Raw genomic sequence first — 19,024 nt, forward strand, 5'->3', positions numbered from 1 at the left:
GATCAAGGAGGGGGTGGGGGGGCGGGGCTGACTGGCCCTGGACCGCGGCTTGGGCTGGGGGGCCCAGTTGTCACGGCCCTCACCGCTAATGACAGGTTTGGGCTGCCTCTGTGGCTGGCCTGCCCCGTCACCCCCAGAGGCCAGACAGGACCCCCCAGGGACAGACAGACACACACAGCCTGGGAGGTGCAGTCATCACACGCAGCCAGCGGGACCTCACCCGGGGCCAGCACAGCAAGGACCCCCAGCCCACCCCACAGAGCAGAGGCACCTCCCCCAAGTCTGTGAGCACCTGAGGGCTTCTCCGCCTGCTCCCCAGTCCGTTCCAGACGCCGCCATGCTGGTCTCCCCGGCACCCATCTCTTCCTGTGTCTGGGTCTTACTCTGGCCTTGGTGGCCCCATCTCTATCTGTACTTGCCCTGTCATTTGTCATTCTTGGGGTTCCCCAGGCTGCCTCTAAGTCAGTCTGGTCTCTTGCTATTGTTTCCACAGAAGTAGCCCAAGGTGTCCCCACCCTGCCCTGGGAAGACCCAAGCACAAGGCCACCCTCCTGCACTTACCTTGAGGGGGTCAAGTCTGATGCCACACCCCCAAGGATGAGGACCAAGGCAGGACTAGAAACTGATGCCAGCCGGGGACCCCTCATTTGACCCAGATTTGTGACCTTCTCCACAGAGTGCAGAAGGGCCCCAAGTATTCCTCCACCTGTCTTCAAACAAGGGTTTAGGGCTTGGACCTGGGTCTGGGGGAGGAGGCTGGGGGTCTGGACCCCTGTGTCTGAGAAGAGGGGGCTGGGGTGCGATTCCTGGATCCCCGTGGGTGGAAGGGCTGGCATTCCCAGATCCCTTGTGTTGCTCCAGGGCTGGCCCCAGGCCCAGTCCCCCATCCCCTCAGGCCAGTCCATCCCCCAGGCTGGTGGCCTGAGTCACCTTGGCTGGCCCTGCCGGTCTGGGGGGGGGGGCTACGTCAGCTCTCCCCTCACTGACGCAGCTTTGGGCCCCCCACGCTGACTCAGCCGGAAACAGGCCCCCTGAGGGGCGGAGACCCAATGGTCAGAGGCGCGGGTCCCAGTGGGAGCCAGGGCTGGGCAGGGCCCCTGGGGGGCCGTTGAAGGGGTGGCCATGACAGACCTAGAAAGGGAAGAGAAAAAACTTACCTGAGGAGATGAGGTCATGTCCCACTGTGGGGGGCTGTGACCTCATCTCCTGAGAGACCTGAGCAGTTCCCCCAGTGGGGTGGATGGGGAGGGGGAGCCTCAGCTTTCATTCAAGCCCCAAGTCCCCCCCCCGCAGTGCAGCGTAGTCTGGAGGCCAGCATGGGGGTCTGCAGAGATGTTTGGAAGTCCTTATCCCTGTGCTCAGTCGGATCCCATCTTTCCTTGCCATCTCCATTCTGGGGAGGAGACTCCGGGGGGAATTTGGGTTGATGTCTCTGTCTCTCCCTTTTGGGGTTGTGAATCCTGGGCCACCCTGCCCCCACCCCATTTCTCTGGTGCCACCAACTGCATTGCTATGTTCCCCATGCTGTGTGTCCCTCTCCTGCCTGGACACCTGTCTTGTTCCCATCTCTGTGTGACATCCTTCAGTTCTCCAGCACCTTGGCCCTGCTCTAGGGTGTCCCTGTCCCCCTCGCTCCCTTTCACCCACTCACCACTGTCTGTTGGGCTCATCTCTGTCTCTCTGGACTGTTAGTGAAATGGAGAACGGCAGTAGCGGTGGTTGACATTTGTCCAGTGCTACTTTGTGCTTTATGTGGGTGGATGAGCTCACATTATCTCTGTGTGGTCAAGGGTGGAGGTGCCCTCATTACCCCTGCTTCACACAGGAGGAAACTGAGGCACAGAGAGCCCGCCTCTGCACAACACCTGGCTCTGTCTCTGGTCTTTTCTAGACCAGTGTCTCCCTGCCTTTGTCATGTCCCCTTGCTGAGTTCCCCCATCTCCACACCCTCTTCTTCTCTCTGTCTCCTTGGCTCTGGGTCGCTGCCTGCCCAGTGTCCCGCACTCTCTCTCCTGCAGCTGCCTCCTGTCTGCGGACCTGTCTGAGGTCCTGGTCCTCTTTCCCCTGGACTCTCTGGGAACACGGACAGAGGACTGAGGGTCCCTGCAGTGGTCTTGCCTTTCACACGCTCCTCTGCCTCGTGGCTGATTCCCTCAGGCTCTGGGCGTTCATTCCTGGTGTCCCCTCATTCCTGGTGTCCCCTCATTCCTGGTGTCCCCTCATTCCCGGTGTCTGCTGCATCACAGTTTCCCTGTCTGCTCCCGCCAGCCTCCATTCCCGCCCTGACCTCTCCACCTCCCGGTATGTCTCTCTCCTCTGTCTCCATCTCTGTCCTGGTGCCCCATCTCTCTCTCCGTCCCTGACTTTCCTCGCAGCTCCATCTCCCCAGGCCTGTGGCTTGCCTCTCCTGCCCTTCCTGGTCCAGCCAGACCCCCACCCACAGCGGGCCCCAGCTCTTGAGCCACATGTGTCTGCCCTGGCGGTGGAGGTGGAGGGAGGGGACGCCAATGACCTCACCAGCCCCTCTCCGACCACCCCCCCCCCCTTCACTTTTCAACTTTTCCAACTTTTTCTTCCGTGCCCTCCTCCGAGCAAGGCGGTGTGAGCCCTGCTAGGCAGCCGGCTCGTCTGAATGGAAAAGGCAGGAGGGAGGGTGAGTCAGGATGTGTCAGGCCGCCCTCCCCAGCCGCCTGCCCCCCGCCCGCCCGCCCCGGCCCCCTATATAACCCCCCAGGCGCACACACTCCCTCACTGCCGCGGCCCCTGCTGCTCACACGCACATGCCTCCCCTCCCCAGGCCGCAGCCCAGCTGACCCCCGGGGCTCCCCCGGCAGCGGACAGGGAAGGGTTAAAGGCCCCGGACTCCCTGCCCCCTGCCTTGGGGAACCCCTGGCCTGTGGGGACATGAACTGTAAGTTGGTTCAAGTTCATGGGATGAGGGGACAGGGAGGGAGGGAGGCACCACCGGCGAGGGAGGGACAGAGGACAGAGGAGAGAGGGAGTCAGAGAAAAAGAATATTCAGAGAAAGTAGGAGCCAAGAGGAGAGATGAGCAGAGAGACAGATGAAAGGGCAAATCAGACAGCAGAGAGGGACAGGCCACACAGGGACAGAGGGACAGATGCTGGGAGGTGATCCCAAAGAGCCCGGGGACCCCGACGGAGGCTCAGCGAGGGAAACTGAGGCAGAGAGTCCTAGAACATGAGAGCAATCCTGGGAGCACGGGTCCCAGGCAGGGGAACAGAGACAGACAGGAGTGCGGAAAGAAGCTCGGAGAGACACAGACTCGGCTGCAGGGCAGACGCACGGACAGACCGCCGGCCTGGAAGGGGCGGGAGGATGGACCTCGGCCAGAGGGGACCAGGGGGCGGGCTGGGGGTGTGATAAGGGAGCGCAGCGGGCCGGGGGGCGCTGATTGGCTGGCGATCGCGGGAGTGGGCGGGGCAGCTGGGGGATGGGCAGCCGGCGAGCGCGCGGCCGGAGCCCCCGCGCCCCGAGCGCCTGTCTCTGGCTGTGCGCGTCGCTCGGTACCTCGCCGCCCAGGTGCGCCCGAGTCCTGCCCGGCGCTGCGGCCCAGCCTCCCGCGCCCACTCTGGCGGGCCTAGCTGGGGACCTCGGAGCCCTCCCGGGGGAGGGGTCGGTGCGTCCGGGTCTCACTGCGAGCCCCTGGCTCCTTCCCCTGCTCCCAGCCCGCTGGGCTCCCCGGCCGGGGAGGGGGCAGGTTCTGGCCTGTGCCTCCCCCTCATGCCCCGCCCCGGGGCCCAGATTCCGGCGTCCGGGGGCGGACGGGAGACGCCCGGCCCGTCTACCCGCCCCGGGCCGCGTCTGCTCCGACGGGCGGGGCAGCCAGAGTCAGGGAGGGAGAGGGCAGCCCGCCTGGGCCCTGCGAACTGCCCCCGGGCGCTCCACCCAGAGACTCACGACCTCAGCCCCTCCTTGCGAGAACCCGGAGTGCGGAGCCCAGCCTTCCCCTCGGACCCGGGTTCCAGCTTGAGCCTTCTGTGCCCTCCTGCCTTCAGGTGTTTGCCACTTGGTCCTGGTGGTGCTGAGCCTCCGGTTAGATAGAGCTGTTGCCCCTGGGCCACCTCCTGGTCCCCCTCGAGTTCCCCCAGACCCTCGAGCAGACCTGGACAGTGCGGTGCTCCTGACACGCTCCCTCCTGGCAGACACTCGGCAGCTGGCCGCACAGCTGGTAGGAGCCTGAAGGGAATGGGCTGGAGCAGTGACAGATATGAGAGTCACGGGGTGGGGGGGTGTCTTCCAGCATGCCACCTGGAGAGCTTCTAGGCACCCAGCATGGCGGGGACCGAGAGTTTGGGACCAGAGGTGGGAAATATAGGAAGCTGCTCAAAGCCTCTTTCCCACCAGAGAGACAAATTCCCTGCAGAAGGAGACCACAACCTGGAATCCCTGCCCACCTTGGCCATGAGTGCAGGGGCACTGGGAGCACTGCAGGTAAGGACTGGGGTTTGGGGGTCAGGGGGTTGGGGGCTGCACAGGCATGTACCAGCTGTGTCCTGAGGCCCCAACCTGCTTCCCAGCTGCCAGGAGTGCTGACTAGGCTTCGAGCTGATCTGCTCTCCTACCTGCGGCACGTGCAGTGGCTGCGCAGGGCTGGTGGCCCTTCCTTGAAGACCTTGGAACCGGAGCTGGGTGCTCTGCAGGCTCGGCTGGACCGGCTCCTGCGACGGCTGCAGCTCCTGGTATGCCTTAGCTCCCAGATTTTACACCACCCACCCTGATCCTTGAGATCCCTAGAACCTATAGCCCAAGACCTTGAATCCTGAGATACCAGGATCCCAGGCTGACCCTAGAAACCCAGACCCCAAACCTGATCTCTGCTCTGAGACCCTGACCCTGAGACACACAGGGTCCTGTGGTCCTGAGACCCCAGACCCCAAAATACTTCCTCCAAGCCCCAAACTCTCACCCCAAGACCCTGAGCCCCCTCATGTCCCCAGGGTCCCAGACCCTGAGACTGAGACTTCAGAGCCTGTGGTTTTGTTCTGAAGTTAGACCTTGTACTCAGAGAACCCCAAGACCCAAGGTCCCCAGGATTGGGGGAGACTTGAGAACCTAAATCCTTACCCCCAGACTTGGACACCCTAGTCCCAAGGCAGTGACCCTCAAAGTCCCAGCCAGAGCTCCTAACACTGAGCAACCCTGACCCAACCAGCCTTAAGACCAGATTTCAAATACCGAGACCCCAAAGTCTCAAACCTGCAGACCCCAGACCCTGAGCCTGGGACCCCATATCTCTCTTCCATGGTCAAAAATATCTCAGTCTCAGATCTTGATTGTGTAAGACCGTGAGATCTGACCTCCAAAGCCCCAAAGAGACTGGAAGACTTTGGGCCCCAGTTCCTGAACCTGACTCCTAAGACCTCAGATCTTTAATTCTAGCTCCTAGCTCTGAGATCCCAGATTTGAGACCCCAGCCCACCCATGAGTCCCGAATAATGAGTCCCTAAAAATAATAAACCCTGTTTTTAGAATGATGGTCCTAGAGACAATACATCTGAAACTATAGCCCTGAGATCCTGGGCCTGACCCCAGACTTGAGTGCACAGACCCTGGAGACCTAGCTCCAAAATTCCAGACCTGACTACCCCAAGAGGCCCCAGCCCTCACTAGAAAGCACCAGGAGCCCAGCCCCAACTTTACAGACCTCTCTCCCAACCCCCAAAACAGGGTCCTGGAGGCTGACCTTAAGATGACAACCTTTTGACATCAGTCTCAATTTTTTAGTTCCTGGAGACCTTCCTTCCCTAACCCCTCATCTCACATACCAGAGACTGCAAATATGCCCCCAGGCTGCCCCTAAATATCCCCTTTCCCCAGAACTCCACCACATTCCTTACCTTTTTCTCACCTCTGTCCCCTCCTGACAGATGTCCCGCCTGGCCCTGCCCCAGTCGGCCCCAGACCCACCAGCGCCTCCCCTAGCCCCACCTGCCTCAGCCTGGGGAGGCGTCAGGGCGGCTCACGCCATCCTAGGGGGTTTGCACCTGACCCTGGACTGGGCCGTTCGGGGGCTGCTGCTGCTGAAGACTCGGCTATGACCTGGGACCTAAAGCCACCGTCGTCCTTAAAAGCCACATCTTATTTATTTATTTATTTCAGTACTTAGGGTGTGAGGGCAGGGGATGGCCCCTCTCATTACCCACCATAGTTAGATACAGTCCCTCCAGGAGACTTGGGTGGGGGGCATGTGTGCCTTATTTATACTTATTTATTTAAGGAGTCGGGGGTGGGAGGCAGGTGGACTAAGGAGAAGGGAACCAGGATCCTGGATTCTTGGATCTCTAAGAAATCTTTCCACAGTGTCTTCCTGGCTTCTGCCCCTCTGGGCCTGGGCAGGAGTGTATATTATTTATTAAACAATTACTTTTTATGTTATGGTGGGGAGGGGGGAAGGAAGCCTGGGTTTTTATACAAAAATGTGAGAAACCTTTGTGAGACAATGGGGAATTAAACTTGTCATACCTATGCACTTAGAGGTGGATTCTCTTGAGGGTTGGGGGCCTGGATGCTGGGGTCCCTGGTGCAGGGGGAGGCGGAGGTCCTGAGTGGGCAGGGGAGGGGAGACTGGTCAGCTACTCAGAGAACGCTAAGGAAACATGGGTCTGGGCCTTGTCTGGCGCCCAGCACTTCAAGGTGTTCAATAAATATTTAATGGAAGGTTCCGGAAGGTTACCCTGTGACTGACAGGACCTGCATGGGGCAGAGCTGCAGGCTGGCAGCTGTTCATTTTGGCATTGCTTCCTATGACAAGTTGGAAATAATTTAGATGCCCAGCCGTGGGGAGATGTTTAACTAGAGCACAGCACCCACAGCATGGAGTGTCTTCTGGCCCCACAGGAGGCTTCAGACTGGGCTGCTGAGACACCCAAAGATGCCCTGTGGCCTGAAACAGCAGGATGCAGAACCACTGAGGGTTTTGCATTTCGCTTTATCTATGGATTTTGAAAAATGCCAGAGGGAAATACACCGAATGTTGACAGTGGCTGGCTAGGTGGAAGTGAGGGATGGGATGCGGGTGACTTTCATTGTTTGCTCTTGTCTGTATTTTCCAGAATTTCTACTATGACTGTATTTTGCATGACACATTTTAAAATAATAATAAACACTATTTTTAGAATGATGGAATGCCAGTCTTACCTTCCCATCCCCCCCAAAAAAAATCTAAATAATAAAGACCATGGGTTGAGCCACAGCCCTGGGCTGTGCTCTGCCTGTGGGCTCTTAGATGGTCCCCCGGACCCTGGAACATGCCCCACCTCATAAGTGAGGGAAATTCCTCGCAGTCACACAGCTAAGGGGATGAAACTGATGGTAGTCTGGTTGGACTCATTCCAAAGCTGGCTGGCATCCCACTCTGTACAGCTTGGTGACAGGGACTATTGACGTGGCCCACACACTGTTAGACGTGAGGAAACTGAGGCTCAGCGTGAGTTTGGGTCTCACACAGGGACTAGAGCAGGCCAGGGGCAGAGCGGGAAGGCCTCTCATTCCTTTGGTTAATGGTCCCCTTACAGTAGCCAGACACCCACCCCCAAGGGGCCTTGTTTTGTCACAGGTTTAGCTCTGGAGGGTGCAATGGGTCTGGACCCCACCCTGGGTCTGGGGTTTTGATTCACCCATCCCCACCCTGAAGACTCCAGGTCATACCCCTGGAGGACAGGGCTCCTGAAGAGTTCCCAGGAAGAGTCCCCTGTGTGTCTGTTGAGGTCACAAAGCCCTCCACCAAAGGCTCCTCCCCCAGCTCAGTGCTGTCCACCCCAGCAGGGCCATGGCCACAACCCTAGTCTCCCGGCCCTGGGGAAGCTCCACTCTCTGTGACCACTGAGCTCCCACCACCCGTGAAGCCCAAGGGGCCCAGGCCAGTGGGCCAGGGTGGAACAGGGGCGTGCTGGGTCCTGGGTCTCAGATCCCTAATTCATACCTCACCCAATGCTCTGCAGCCATCATGAACCAGCTTTGGAACATCCGGCATCCCCAGCAGCACCAGACCCCTCAAAAGTGGGTCCCTATTCTGGGGGAGCTGCAGAAGACCCTCCAGAAGGGCGAGTACCTGCCCCTCCGCCCGCTGCCCATGTTCGAGAGTAACTTTGTCCAGGTCCCCTACTCCCTGTGCTCTGTGGGCTGAGGGGGCAGGAGGGTTGAGACCATTGGTGGGGGTTTAAGAGGGTCGGGGAGTGGGCTGGAAGGGGGCTCAGGCAGAGGATGCTAGAGGCGTGTTGGAGAAAGTTTCGGTTCCAGCCCCTCTCCCTGGCCACCCCAGGTAACAAATCGTGGGGGCCCCGTGTTCGTGCATCACAGAGCTAACCGGCTGACCATAGGCGTGGCTGCCTCCCTGCCAGGCCTGATGCTGCCCGACATCCTGCTGATTGCTCAGCCCGCAGAGGGCAAGGACGCCTCCGGCCTCGTTCTGACCAGGTGCCTTCCTGCCCCCATCCCTGCCACACCCTCCCCCACCTCCAGCTCTAGCTGGCTGTCTCTGCCTCCCCAGGATGATCCCACTAGACCTTGTCCACCTCTATGTCCATGATCTGTCCTCCTGGCGCCTGAAACTGCGCCTGGTCACTGGCCGCTGCTACTACCTGGAGCTAGACGCCCCCGACCATGAGGTGGGCTTCCTGTTCAACCGCTGGATCCGCCTCATCAACTTGCTTCGGGAGCCTGCCACCACCTGGGCCCCCAGGACCCTGCAAACACCCCCCCTGGACATATCCTTGGCCACAGCGCCTGCTTCTACCTGGCACCTCCAGGTGGGGCCCTAACACGCAGATCTCAGGCAGAGAGCTCCAACTCCATGAGGAGCTGGGACCTACTGTCTAAAGTCCCACGGTCCCAGCAAAGGGGCTGGGGTCCGTACCACTGGGTCTGAGGGAGGAGGGGCTGGGGATGAGACTGCTGGCTGGGTGGGCCATGGAAGTGTACAACCAGGGCCTGTGACCCCTCCTGACTGGCCCCTCCCTGTCCACAGGAGCAGGCCCACATCAGACAGACAGGTAAGCGGGCTCTGCCATCTGTTAGGCCCTTCTTGATGGGCCAGGTGCCTTCCCTGTGGAAGCGCCAGCACTTGGACTGGGTCCCTACTCTCCCCTGGGTGGGCCCTGCTTGTTCTCCTCAGGGCCTTGTCCCCATGTCCTGTCCTGACCCTCCTCGCTCCACCTCTCTTTCCAGCTCTCTCTCCAGGTGCAGTCCCTGAGCCCACCTTTCCTTATAAGACGCTGGCCTCTCAGAAGAAGAAGAAGAAGACCAAGGTGAGCCCACGGGGCAGGCCAGTGGGCCGGGCACTGGGATGGGGCTGCCCTATCTCTGACTGTCTCCCTCCACCCACTTCCAGGCCCTCAAGCGAAGATTCAAGTCTCAGGCTGTGGGTGACTCCGTGCCTCTCGTCTGGTCCCACCTGGATCATGCAGGCGATCAGAAGAAAGCCACGGAGAAGTGGGTGCAGGCTTGTTGCTGGTGGGGGGCAGCACATGGAGCAGGTCTTTGGCTCGGGTTCCACCAAAGTCCCACAATATTGCTCCTACAGGTCCCACCCAGATGTCCATCCTGACAAGTCCAACACCCAAGTCCACATTTCTGGTAGGAGCAACTCCCTTCCTCTGCTCCCTCCCACATGTGGGCCTGGCTCGGCTTCTCTCCAAGGGCTTAGTCCACTTTCTCCCACCAGGAAAGGCCAGTATCACCATCCGCACCATCTTCAGCATCATTTCCAACACCATCAACAAGTCACAGTCCTCTAAGGCCAGCTATACTCCAGGGGACCCTGGGTCTGAGGGAGGAGGCTGGGGGGTGGACCCCCGGGTCTGAAGGAGGAGGGCTGGGTCCTGGACCCCTGGGTCTGAGGGAGGAGGCTGGGTCCTGGACCCCTGGGTCTGAGGGAGGAGGCTGGGTCCTGGACCCCTGGGTCTGAGGGAGGAGGCTGGGCCTGGACCCTGGGTCTGAAGGAGGAGGCTGGGCCTGGACCCCTGGGTCTGAGGGAGGAGGCTGGGCCTGGACCCCTGGGTCTGAGGGAGGAGGCTGGGCCTGGACCCCTGGGTCTGAGGGAGGGGGCTGGGCCTGGACCCCTGGGTCTGAGGGAGGAGGGCTGGGAATCAGGACTTTCAGGTCTGAGGGAGGAGGCTGGGCCTGGACCCCTGGGTCTGAGGGAGGAGGCTGGGCCTGGACCCCTGGGTCTGAGGGAGGAGGCTGGGTCCTGGACCCCTGGGTCTGAGGGAGGAGGCTGGGTCCTGGACCCCTGGGTCTGAGGGAAGAGGCTGGGGCCCCAATACCTGGGTCTGAGGGAGGAGGCTGGGCCTGGACCCCTGGGTCTGAGGGAGGAGGCTGGGTCCTGGACCCCTGGGTCTGAGGGAAGAGGCTGGGGCCCCAATACCTGGGTCTGAGGGAGGAGGCTGGGCCTGGACCCCTGGGTCTGAGGGAAGAGGCTGGGCCTGGACCCCTGGGTCTGAGGGAGGAGGCTGGGTCCTGGACCCCTGGGTCTGAGGGAAGAGGCTGGGGCCCCAATACCTGGGTCTGAGGGAGGAGGCTGGGCCTGGACCCCTGGGTCTGAGGGAGGAGGCTGGGCCTGGACCCCTGGGTCTGGGGGAGGAGGCTGGGGCTGGATCCTGGGTCTGAGGGAGGAGGCTGGCCTGGACCCCTGGGTCTGGGGGAGGAGGCTGGGCCTGGACCCCTGGGTCTGAGGGAGGAGGCTGGGCCTGGACCCTGGGTCTGAGGGAGGAGGCTGGGCCTGGACTCCTGGGTCTGAGGGAGGAGGCTGGGCCTGGACTCCTGGGTCTGAGGGAGGAGGCTGGGCCTGGACTCCTGGGTCTGAGGGAGGAGGCTGGGGGGTGGCCCCCTGGGTCTGAGGCCTAGGGGAGGGGAACTCAGGCAGGACTCCTGAGTCTGTGGTCTCTTGTGGCCCTGACCATTCATCCCTCCACCCATCTACAGCCCGGCACATCTGATTCTGATGAGGCCCCAGGCAAGGGAGGTGTGATTAAAAACCCGACCCGCCGTATCTCCAATGAAGGCCCCGATTTCACCTTCCTGGGCTCCTATGATCACTTAGAGACACTCCTGTGGAAGCAAGACATTGAAGAACTAATGGACCCGGAGTCCAGCACTTTATCCTCTTCCTCCTTGGGTCCATCTCCTTACCCACCACCCATGTACCTCTTTCCAACTCGTATCTCTTTTCCTGAGCCCCGTGACAAGGCCAAGAGCATGGCCTCCCAGCAGGGCACAAGCCCACCACTCTCCCACAAGGCCATGCCTGCCCCAACCACGACCCTGAAAGCACCCTTCATCGTAGACCAGTCCCAGAAGGTGCCGGCAATCCCTGCTCCATCCCGGAGGTCCCCAGCAACTCGTGCTCCATTCCAGAAGGCCACAACTGGAGGTGGCCCGTCACAAAAGCTGCCACCTGCATCAACTATTTCCCGGAAGACCCCAGCCCTGTATTTCCCTCCCCAAAAGACCCTCCCTTCATCTCAGCAGGCCCTGCCTCCCTCTGCTATTCCCCCTCCCCCACAGACGGAACCTCTACTCTCACTTGCACCTTCCTGTAAGGCTCCTGCCTCACTTCCCCAGTACCAGCCGGCAGTGGGCCTGTCCACCTTGCAGGAGAAGGCCGCTGCCAAGCCAGAAGTGTTGACAGTGGGAATTCCTGGAGGGGACAGGCTGGAGAGAGGCAGGTCTGAAGAGAAGTCCAAGCCTGTGGTCTTCTTGGGAGACCAGGAGATAAATAAGGTGGAGATGAGGACCCAGATGATGTCTCTGGAGCTACCCTTCACCACAACCAAGAAGGAGTCTGAGGACATTTTGATCAGCAAGGCCCGGGAGCTTACCCTGGATGGCTTCAGGGGCAGAGGAATGTTGGAAGACAGGGCCTACAGGATGAAGGAGGAGTTGACCCTGGATCTGCCTGGCATGAAGTCCAAGGAGGTGGAGCATCAGAAGAAATGGATCAAGACCAGGGAGATGGCCATTGAGGGCCCCCCGCAGGAGCAGAGCAGGCCCTTTTCCGTGGAGGGGCTGGCGATGGCCAAGCTGATGATCATAGCCAACTCCAAAGAGAAGCACTTGAGACTGCCTGAGGTCTCACTGCCCTCTTGGCTCTCGGTGGCTTCTGGAACATCCACTGTGTCCACAAAGGCCCCCTTGCCCTTCAGTCCCAGCCAGCTGACCTTCATGGATGGGCCACCAGTGATTGTCAGGGAGCAGCCAGAGTCACACACCTGGGTGAAGGAGAAGAAATGGACCGAGAAGGAACCACCCTGGGACCCAGTGGAGCCTTCTAAGGTGACCCTCTACTCTGTGCCAATCTCTGATGGCCCAAAGATAGTCGATGACCCCCAGGTTCCCATCGCCCTGCCTGCCTCAGGGTGGGAAGACTTGACGTCACAATCTCCCCTGGAAGCAGCCCCCACCTCCAGGAGCCCGGGCTCAGTCAGAATCGTGGACTCCATCAGGTCCCCTGGCTCAGTCAGGACCCGCGGCTCGCTCAAGTCCCCTGGCTCAGTCAGGACCCGGGGCTCGCTCAAGTCCCCTGGCTCAGTCAGGACCCGGGGCTCGCTCAAGTCCCCTGGCTCAGTCAGGACCCGGGTCTCACTCAGGATGCCTGGCTCAGTCAAGACACCTGGCACAGTCAGTGAGCCCGGCTCAGTCAAGACACCCGCCACAGTCAGCATGCCTGGTTCAGTCAGGGCGCCCACCACAGTCAGTGCGCCAGGCTCAGTCAGGGCACCAGGCTCAGTCAGGGCACCCACCACAGTCAGCGCACCAGGCTCAGTCAGGGCGCCAGGCACAGTCAGTGAGCCAGGCTCAGTCAAGACACCCGCCACAGTCAGCATGCCTGGTTCAGTCAGGGCGCCCACCACAGTCAGCGCACCAGGCTCAGTCAGGGCACCCACCACAGTCAGCGAGCCTGGCTCAGTCAAGATGCCCACCACAGTCAGCACACCTGGCACAGTCAGCGCTCCCGGCTCAGTCAGGGTGCCCGGCTCAGTTAGAACGCCAGGCTCAGTCAGGACGCCAGGCTCAGTCAGGACTCCCCAACTGGCCAGGAGAATATCTCAAGAACCTGAAAGCATGCTGAGCCAGCATCCTCTGGCCAAGGCGGGATCATCCTCAGAAATTCTCCGGCCTGTGCTCTTGGAAATTGACGATAGGAGTGATGTGGTCACCAAGGCAGAGATAACAACGGAAGAACAGGGCTCCTTTCACCCATCGCCCAGGTACTTGGGATCAGCTGCTAATGCTTATTGTCAACTCCTTAGTCTGCAGGAGAGTGGGGATCTGTTCCCTGATGTCACCTTAGATAGACTCTATGTTTATGTATATCTGGGTGGTTGTCGCCAGGGCCCAGGGCCTGCTGAGCTAACCTGCATCAGTGTTTACTGTGTCTGGGTGTTGTTCTAGGCAGGAGGGATGCAGCATCCAACAGTGAGGGTGAACATGGGGTATGCTGCTGGCACCTAGTGGGCAGGGACAAGTCAGGGACAGCCCCACCATAGTGCAGGTGGCCAGGGAGGCAGTATGGAGCTGGAGTCATTTGTGTAAACACCTGAAGGCCTCTGCTGAGTACCAAGGCAGGAGCAGAGTGCTTGTGTGCACCGAGTGAGTCCAGGAGTCCAGATGTGGGAAATGCAGTCAGGGTCCCATCATACAGAACTTTGCAGAAAAGTTTAAGGATTGTAGCTTTTGATGCTGAATAAACTAGAAGGTTTGGGGCACAAGAGTGGCAGGAACTGGGACTGGGGCTGTAGATCAGTGATCGAGTGCTTGCCTAGCATGTGTGAGGCACTGGGTTTGATCTTCAGCACACATAAAAATAAACAAAGGTATTGTGTCCATCTACAACTAAAAAATATATATTAAAAAAAAAAGATGTTGGGTGCGTTGGCACACACCTGTAATTGCAGTGGCTTGGGAGGCTGAAGCAGGAGGATCTTGAGTTCAAAGCCAGCATTAGCAACTTAGTGAGATCCTAAGCAACTCAGTGAGACCTCGTCTCTAAATGCAAAATAGGGCTGGGGATGCAGCTCAGTGGTCAAGTGCCCTGGAGTTCGATCCTCAGTATCCCTCCCTCAAAAAAAAAAAAAAAATGATAATGGCAGGAACTGATTTACGTTGAAAGGGCTCTCTGGCTAGGGGTATGAATGCAGAGGGGCAAGGGTGGGAGCTAAGAGCAGAGGGATCATGGGGATCAAAGAGGCTGGGGAGAAGATTGTGAATTCTGTGCTGCATCTCAATTCTGAGATGGTCAGGGAAGCCATGGGGTAGTAGTTGGATAACATGATTCTGGAATTCAGAGGAAGCAATTTGGGGTGTCACTGCCTATGGAAGGGTCACTGATGGAGGTCACCAGTAAATAGAAATGAAGAGACAGCCCAAGTTGTTAAGAAAAAGAAGAACCAAAGTCAGACAGTAGAATAGCAAAAGGCAGGAGCATCCAGAATGCTGTCTGAAGAAGGTAATGAGGGAGGAGGAGCAGGGGACCATATGTCATATGCTGCAAGAAGGAGGCAGGACTGAGACAGGACCCATGGGTCTCCGCAGGGAGGAGACATGTTGGAGAAGGCCTGACTGAAGCAGGCCTGGAGAGGGCACAGAAGGGGAAGCCACCAGGCTGCAATACTGGGCAACCTTAAAAATGTTATGGCAAGTGCCAGGAACTGGACATAATGGGCCCTGTTTTGTAGGGTTCCATTTCCACAAAATGTCCACAAGTAGGTGAATTTGTGAAGACAGGAAGGGGTTTTTCAGGGGCTGAAGGTGCAGGAATAGGGAGTGACTGCTAATGGATTAAGATTTCTTTTGAGGACTGGGGATGTGGCTCAAGCAGTAGTGCGCTCGCCTGGCATGCGTGCGTCCCGGGTTCGATCCTCAGCACCACATACAAACAAAGATGTTGTGTCTGCCGAAAACTGAAAAATAAATATTAAAAATTCTCTCTCTCTCTCTTTAAAAAAAAAAAAAAAAAAAAAAAAAAAGATTTCTTTTGAAGTGATGAGAACACTCTGGAACTGGATGTGATGTGATTTCACGGTTTGAATGTACTGAATGCTAATTTAAGGGGTACACTGTAAATCAGAGTGGTAAGTTTTATGTAATAGGTATTTTTCGGTGATATACTTAGAGCCTTGGTTTCAGATGTCCTTGACAGTCCCCCAAGGTCCTCTCTGGCTTTTCTGTCTTTGCAGCATGCCAAGTTCCCAGCACTTTGAATAGCAGGTTGCAGAGAACTTGCTCTCAGTCGGCAAACTGTCCAGAGGAGCCCAGCGGGGCCAGGTACCCCTGAGACCCGGATACTACTTGTATTAGACCTGGCCCTAGCCCTGGTGGGTTTCCTGGAAGCTGTGACCTCACCTTCCCTTTCTCCTCTTCTACAGGCCCCAGGGTGCTGTGCACCCCTACTGTAGGATGCAGAATGCTGGAAAGTCCAGGCGGGGGGATTTTCCCTCTCCGGTAGAGACCAGAGTTATCTATAAGTTTATATTTTTGGGGGGGCGGGGCAGGGAGAGCCCGCGGAGTAGCCCAAATTCGCAGAGATTAAAAGCCCGAGTCTGAGACTCAGCCAAAGTCCGCCTCAGTGCCTGTGTGTGTGTGCGCGGCCCCCGAGGGGGCGTCCGTCCCAGCCTGGAGGCAGTCTGCACTGTCCCCGCCCGCGTCCCAGTCCGGCCCCGCAACGGCTCCCATTGGATGGGTCTGTTGGGGTCCCAGCCAATCCGATCTGAGGGCCATGTTTTCCTGAGCTGGGCGGAAACCGCCCCCCCTCAGAAGCCAGAGGCTCCCGGGAACCCCAAGCACAGTGGACCGACGACGCGTGGACATCAGTCTGGTGAGGGCAGGACAGGTGCTCAGGATGGGCTCAGGAACTGGGTGCGGTCAGAGCCCCACGGAACCCCCTCCTGCCCCGCAGGAGGTAAGTCCTCAGAGGATACTGGACGTTGAAACCCAGAAGCCCCCCAGGGGGAAATGGACGACTCCGCCCTTCGACCCGCGCTTCCCCAACCAGAACCAGACCCGTAACTGCTACCAGAACTTCCTGGGTGAGACCTGGTGGGCCAGGTTAGAGGGGAGCAGGGCGAGCGACGAGGGAGGCGGGCAGGCGGGGCCCACCTGGAGTCGCCCAGACCGTTAGGGGGTCGGGGTACGGGCTGAGCCTGGGGCGGGGCCTGGCCCGCGAGGGGCGGGGCCGGAGTGCGAGGGGCGGGGCCGGAGCGCGAGGGGCGGGGCCGGAGTGCGGGGGAGGTCTGGCCTGGAGGGGCGCCGAGCCCTGGGGGAGCGGAGCGAGGAGCGGGGCGAGCTAGAGGGGGCGGGGCGTCAGTGGAGAGCGGAGCTGGGGGTGGGCGGGGCGGGCCGGCCCGGGCCTGCAGACGGCGGGTCCGGGTCTGGGGGGCGCGGTGTGGCGCGGGGCGCGGGCCAGGGTCCTGGGCGGGGCCTGCCAGGTGACCCGCCCGCGGCACTGCGCAGAGTACCACCGCTGCCTCAAGAAGACGAGCCGCCGCGGGAAGAGCACCGAGCCCTGCCAGTACTATTTCCGCGTGTACCGCTCGCTGTGCCCCATCAGCTGGGTGAGCGGGCGAGGGGCGCGGGCGGAGGGGCGGAGGGCTGGGGCTGAGCTGAGGCGGCCCGCTGCTCCTCTCCAGGTGCAGCGCTGGAACGAGCAGATCAGGCAAGGGACTTTCCCAGGCAAAATCTGACCGCCGAGCGCGGTGTTCCCAGCCTTCAGCGCCGGTGGCCCGTCTTCTCGTGTCAGGAAGACCGGCCTTAGTTACCACCCCCCAGTCTAAGCCACCAATAAAGTTGTGCTGTTGCTAGTGTTCTTTGGTGATTCATGGGGGTGGGGCAGGGCTCTGGGGGCCTGTGTCCCAACACTGCTTTTTCTGATAACGGGGGATGGGCAGGGTCAGGACACCGCTCCCTCAGGAAGGGCAGTCAGGGCTCTAAGGCAGGAAGATAGGAAAAAGTCGAGGGCCCCCGTGCCCCGATTTGGTCCAGCCAAGATGCGCGTACCCCAGTATACCCAGATGGCTCCAGCGACTCGTGCCTCTCAATCCCCACATCTACCTGTCACCCAAGTCTTTATGCCCACGGCTCAGCCTCCTCCCCTCCTGTCTGGGTCATCTCCTTTATCTTCCCCCACCCCTTCCACCCTGTCCATCCAGTCTCCAGTTCTGAGGGGTCTTCATATTGCCCAGAGCTGCCCACATTCCTCCCTGCTCACCCTGCTCTGATGCTTTATCTGCTTTCCACCATGTCCCACCTGCCACCTTTTTCCTCTCTGAGCATCACTGTGCCAGTCACATGAGCCCCCTTTCCTAGTAGGGTTCCTGGGATGTGTCATCTCCATCCTTTCCATATCCTGAGGGACAGCAGCAGCAGCCTCCTCTGTTCTCTAAGCAACAGCACCCCCTACCCCTGTATGAGTACATGTGCACACAAATGACCCCATCTGTCCCTCTCCCAACTTGGCACTTTGGTTTCTGCCAATGCCCCTTTGGGAAGCTCAGCCTCGGCTGAATCCTTGCTCTTTCCTCATCCACAGCAGCTGCGGAACCAAGCTGCTGAGTTGTTCTGGTTCCAGGTGTTCCTTGAACTGTGGCCTCTCCCCAGGCCAAAGAGTGGCCCTTGACAGAGCCCAAGGGTTCCAGGCTGGTTCTTCCCTGAAACTTGCTGCTGCCTAAGACTATCAACCTCAAATGAAAGCTTGTGAAGGAAGCCCTACATCCTGATCCAGGTGGCCTCAAGAGGCCCTGCTCAACCCAAGGCTCGAAGGTGACTATGACAAATAATAACTCATTGGGTGACTCAGCTGTAGATGGGTTATGTTATCAGAATAAGCAGGGCAGGAGGGGCTGGTCAGTTCAGAGGACTAGCTCCATCCCACCCTCACTCCATGATGACCTGTCCAGCATCCTGCCCAGGGCACATCCCACAGGAACCATCTCCTTGGATGGCCTCCTACTTTCCTGCCTCTGAGAAGCAGGGTGTGGACATGGCTATGGTAGGGGGGGACCACATCTGGTCACTGAACAACCCCAAAGCCACACAGGTGGCACTAATGCTGGAAGGGAAGCCAGAGGGCAAGAACCTGGAGTCAAGCAAGGTTGGCTGTCTGAGGACTTAGTGAGGTCACCCAGGTAGTGTCCAGAGCACAGGGTCAACACCTGTGCAGCCATGACTAACTTTTTCCTTCCCAGAGCCAGTGTTCTGAGCTTTCTTTCTGCCTGAGGCTGCCTCCTCCTCTCCTCTCCTCCCCACCATCATTTGGCCACTTCCTGGTCTCTCATTCCTGGCCTCCCCTGCCAGGGCCTGACTTGCCTTGCTTCCAGCCTGGTGGGCCATCCCACCACAAACCTCGGCCAGCTATTCCTGCCAAAGGCACCCGGTGTGGCTTCCTTCACGGTCTTCCTTCTCCTCCTCCTCCCAGCCTACTGACAGACACTCTGCCTTGGTCACACTTGTTCCAAAGGCCCTGAAGGCCTGTTTCCCTTCATCTCCATCCCATGACGCACTGCTGCCAGCTTGCTGTTCCATGGCTCCCAGCAGGTTGGTTCTGGCATCTGCATCTTTCCTATCCCGAAGGTCCAGGAGCCTGGATGGGCTCTGACAATAGGTGCAACTGGACTGCAACTGGCCAGTCACATGACCCGGGATAGACCCCCTAGACCCTTGTACTGTGAACTTTCGGCCCCAATACGGTGATGATACCCATGCTTCCCAGGGCTGTGGGAGAGGGTGAGAATGTAGAGAAGCTGGATGAGCCCAGCTGTCCTCAGCGTGTGGGCTGTCTACAGAAACAACTGGAGTCACCAGCAGAGTACAGAACTCAACTCTGGTGTGTACTGTTGTGCTGGACAGTGGGGGACTAGATGGGCAGAGGGATGACCCATCACTACAGTCCTGTAGCTCCTGGAGGCATCTGGTCTACTTGAGCTCAGCACAAAGGGTCACAAAGCACTCCCATAGGTAGGAGCTGAGTCTAGAATGGAGGGTCTTCATGACAGGGCCCCTGCCCGCCAAGT

General features: G+C 59.2%; 3 protein-coding genes across 4 annotated transcripts; all 3 read left to right on the forward strand.

Annotated features, from left to right (window-relative positions):
• Positions 1-2,752: 2,752 nt before the first annotated feature.
• Positions 2,753-7,140, forward strand: Il11 (interleukin 11). 2 transcript variants are annotated; one of them, XM_046431104.1, is made up of 5 exons: positions 2,753-2,911; positions 4,019-4,191; positions 4,368-4,454; positions 4,541-4,702; positions 5,891-7,140. In XM_046431104.1, exons 1-5 carry the CDS (start codon positions 2,905-2,907, stop codon positions 6,059-6,061), a joined length of 600 nt encoding a protein of 199 aa, XP_046287060.1. In that variant the 5' UTR covers positions 2,753-2,904; the 3' UTR covers positions 6,062-7,140. The 2 variants fall into 2 exon arrangements, with proteins under 2 accessions (XP_046287060.1, XP_046287062.1); XM_046431106.1 differs by lacking the exon at positions 2,753-2,911 and adding an exon at positions 3,463-3,542.
• Positions 7,141-7,968: 828 nt separating this feature from the next.
• Garin5b (golgi associated RAB2 interactor family member 5B) lies at positions 7,969-13,412 on the forward strand. The gene is made up of 9 exons (XM_046431133.2): positions 7,969-8,118; positions 8,284-8,438; positions 8,512-8,770; positions 8,989-9,013; positions 9,189-9,268; positions 9,352-9,452; positions 9,544-9,596; positions 9,685-9,765; positions 10,948-13,412. Exons 1-9 carry the CDS (start codon positions 7,969-7,971, stop codon positions 13,410-13,412), a joined length of 3,369 nt encoding a protein of 1,122 aa, XP_046287089.2.
• Positions 13,413-15,765: 2,353 nt separating this feature from the next.
• Positions 15,766-16,816, forward strand: LOC124084124 (cytochrome c oxidase subunit 6B2). Its single transcript, XM_046431108.1, has 3 exons — positions 15,766-16,045; positions 16,470-16,570; positions 16,646-16,816. Exons 1-3 carry the CDS (start codon positions 15,859-15,861, stop codon positions 16,697-16,699), a joined length of 342 nt encoding a protein of 113 aa, XP_046287064.1. The 5' UTR covers positions 15,766-15,858; the 3' UTR covers positions 16,700-16,816.
• The last annotated feature ends 2,208 nt before the right edge of the window (positions 16,817-19,024 follow it).

Source organism: Marmota monax, unplaced genomic scaffold (assembly GCF_021218885.2).
Source record: "Marmota monax isolate L192 unplaced genomic scaffold, Marmota_monax_Labrador192_F-V1.1 WCK01_AAM20220418_F8-fsc00215, whole genome shotgun sequence".
Lineage (NCBI taxonomy): Eukaryota > Metazoa > Chordata > Mammalia > Rodentia > Sciuridae > Marmota > Marmota monax.

Coding starts and splice junctions, on each gene's coding strand:
- Il11 (XM_046431104.1), top strand. Junction 4,455..4,540: donor GGGCACTGGGAGCACTGCAG/GTAAGGACTGGG, acceptor CCTGCTTCCCAG/CTGCCAGGAGTGCTGACTAG. Junction 4,703..5,890: donor TGCGACGGCTGCAGCTCCTG/GTATGCCTTAGC, acceptor CCCTCCTGACAG/ATGTCCCGCCTGGCCCTGCC.
- LOC124084124 (XM_046431108.1), top strand. CDS start 15,859: ATGGGCTCAGGAACTGGGTGCGGTCAGAGCCCCACGGAACCCCCTCCT. Junction 16,046..16,469: donor CTGCTACCAGAACTTCCTGG/GTGAGACCTGGT, acceptor GGCACTGCGCAG/AGTACCACCGCTGCCTCAAG. Junction 16,571..16,645: donor CGCTGTGCCCCATCAGCTGG/GTGAGCGGGCGA, acceptor GCTCCTCTCCAG/GTGCAGCGCTGGAACGAGCA.
- Garin5b (XM_046431133.2), top strand. CDS start 7,969: ATGAACCAGCTTTGGAACATCCGGCATCCCCAGCAGCACCAGACCCCT. Junction 8,771..8,988: donor CTTCTACCTGGCACCTCCAG/GTGGGGCCCTAA, acceptor CCCTGTCCACAG/GAGCAGGCCCACATCAGACA. Junction 9,014..9,188: donor GGCCCACATCAGACAGACAG/GTAAGCGGGCTC, acceptor CTCTCTTTCCAG/CTCTCTCTCCAGGTGCAGTC.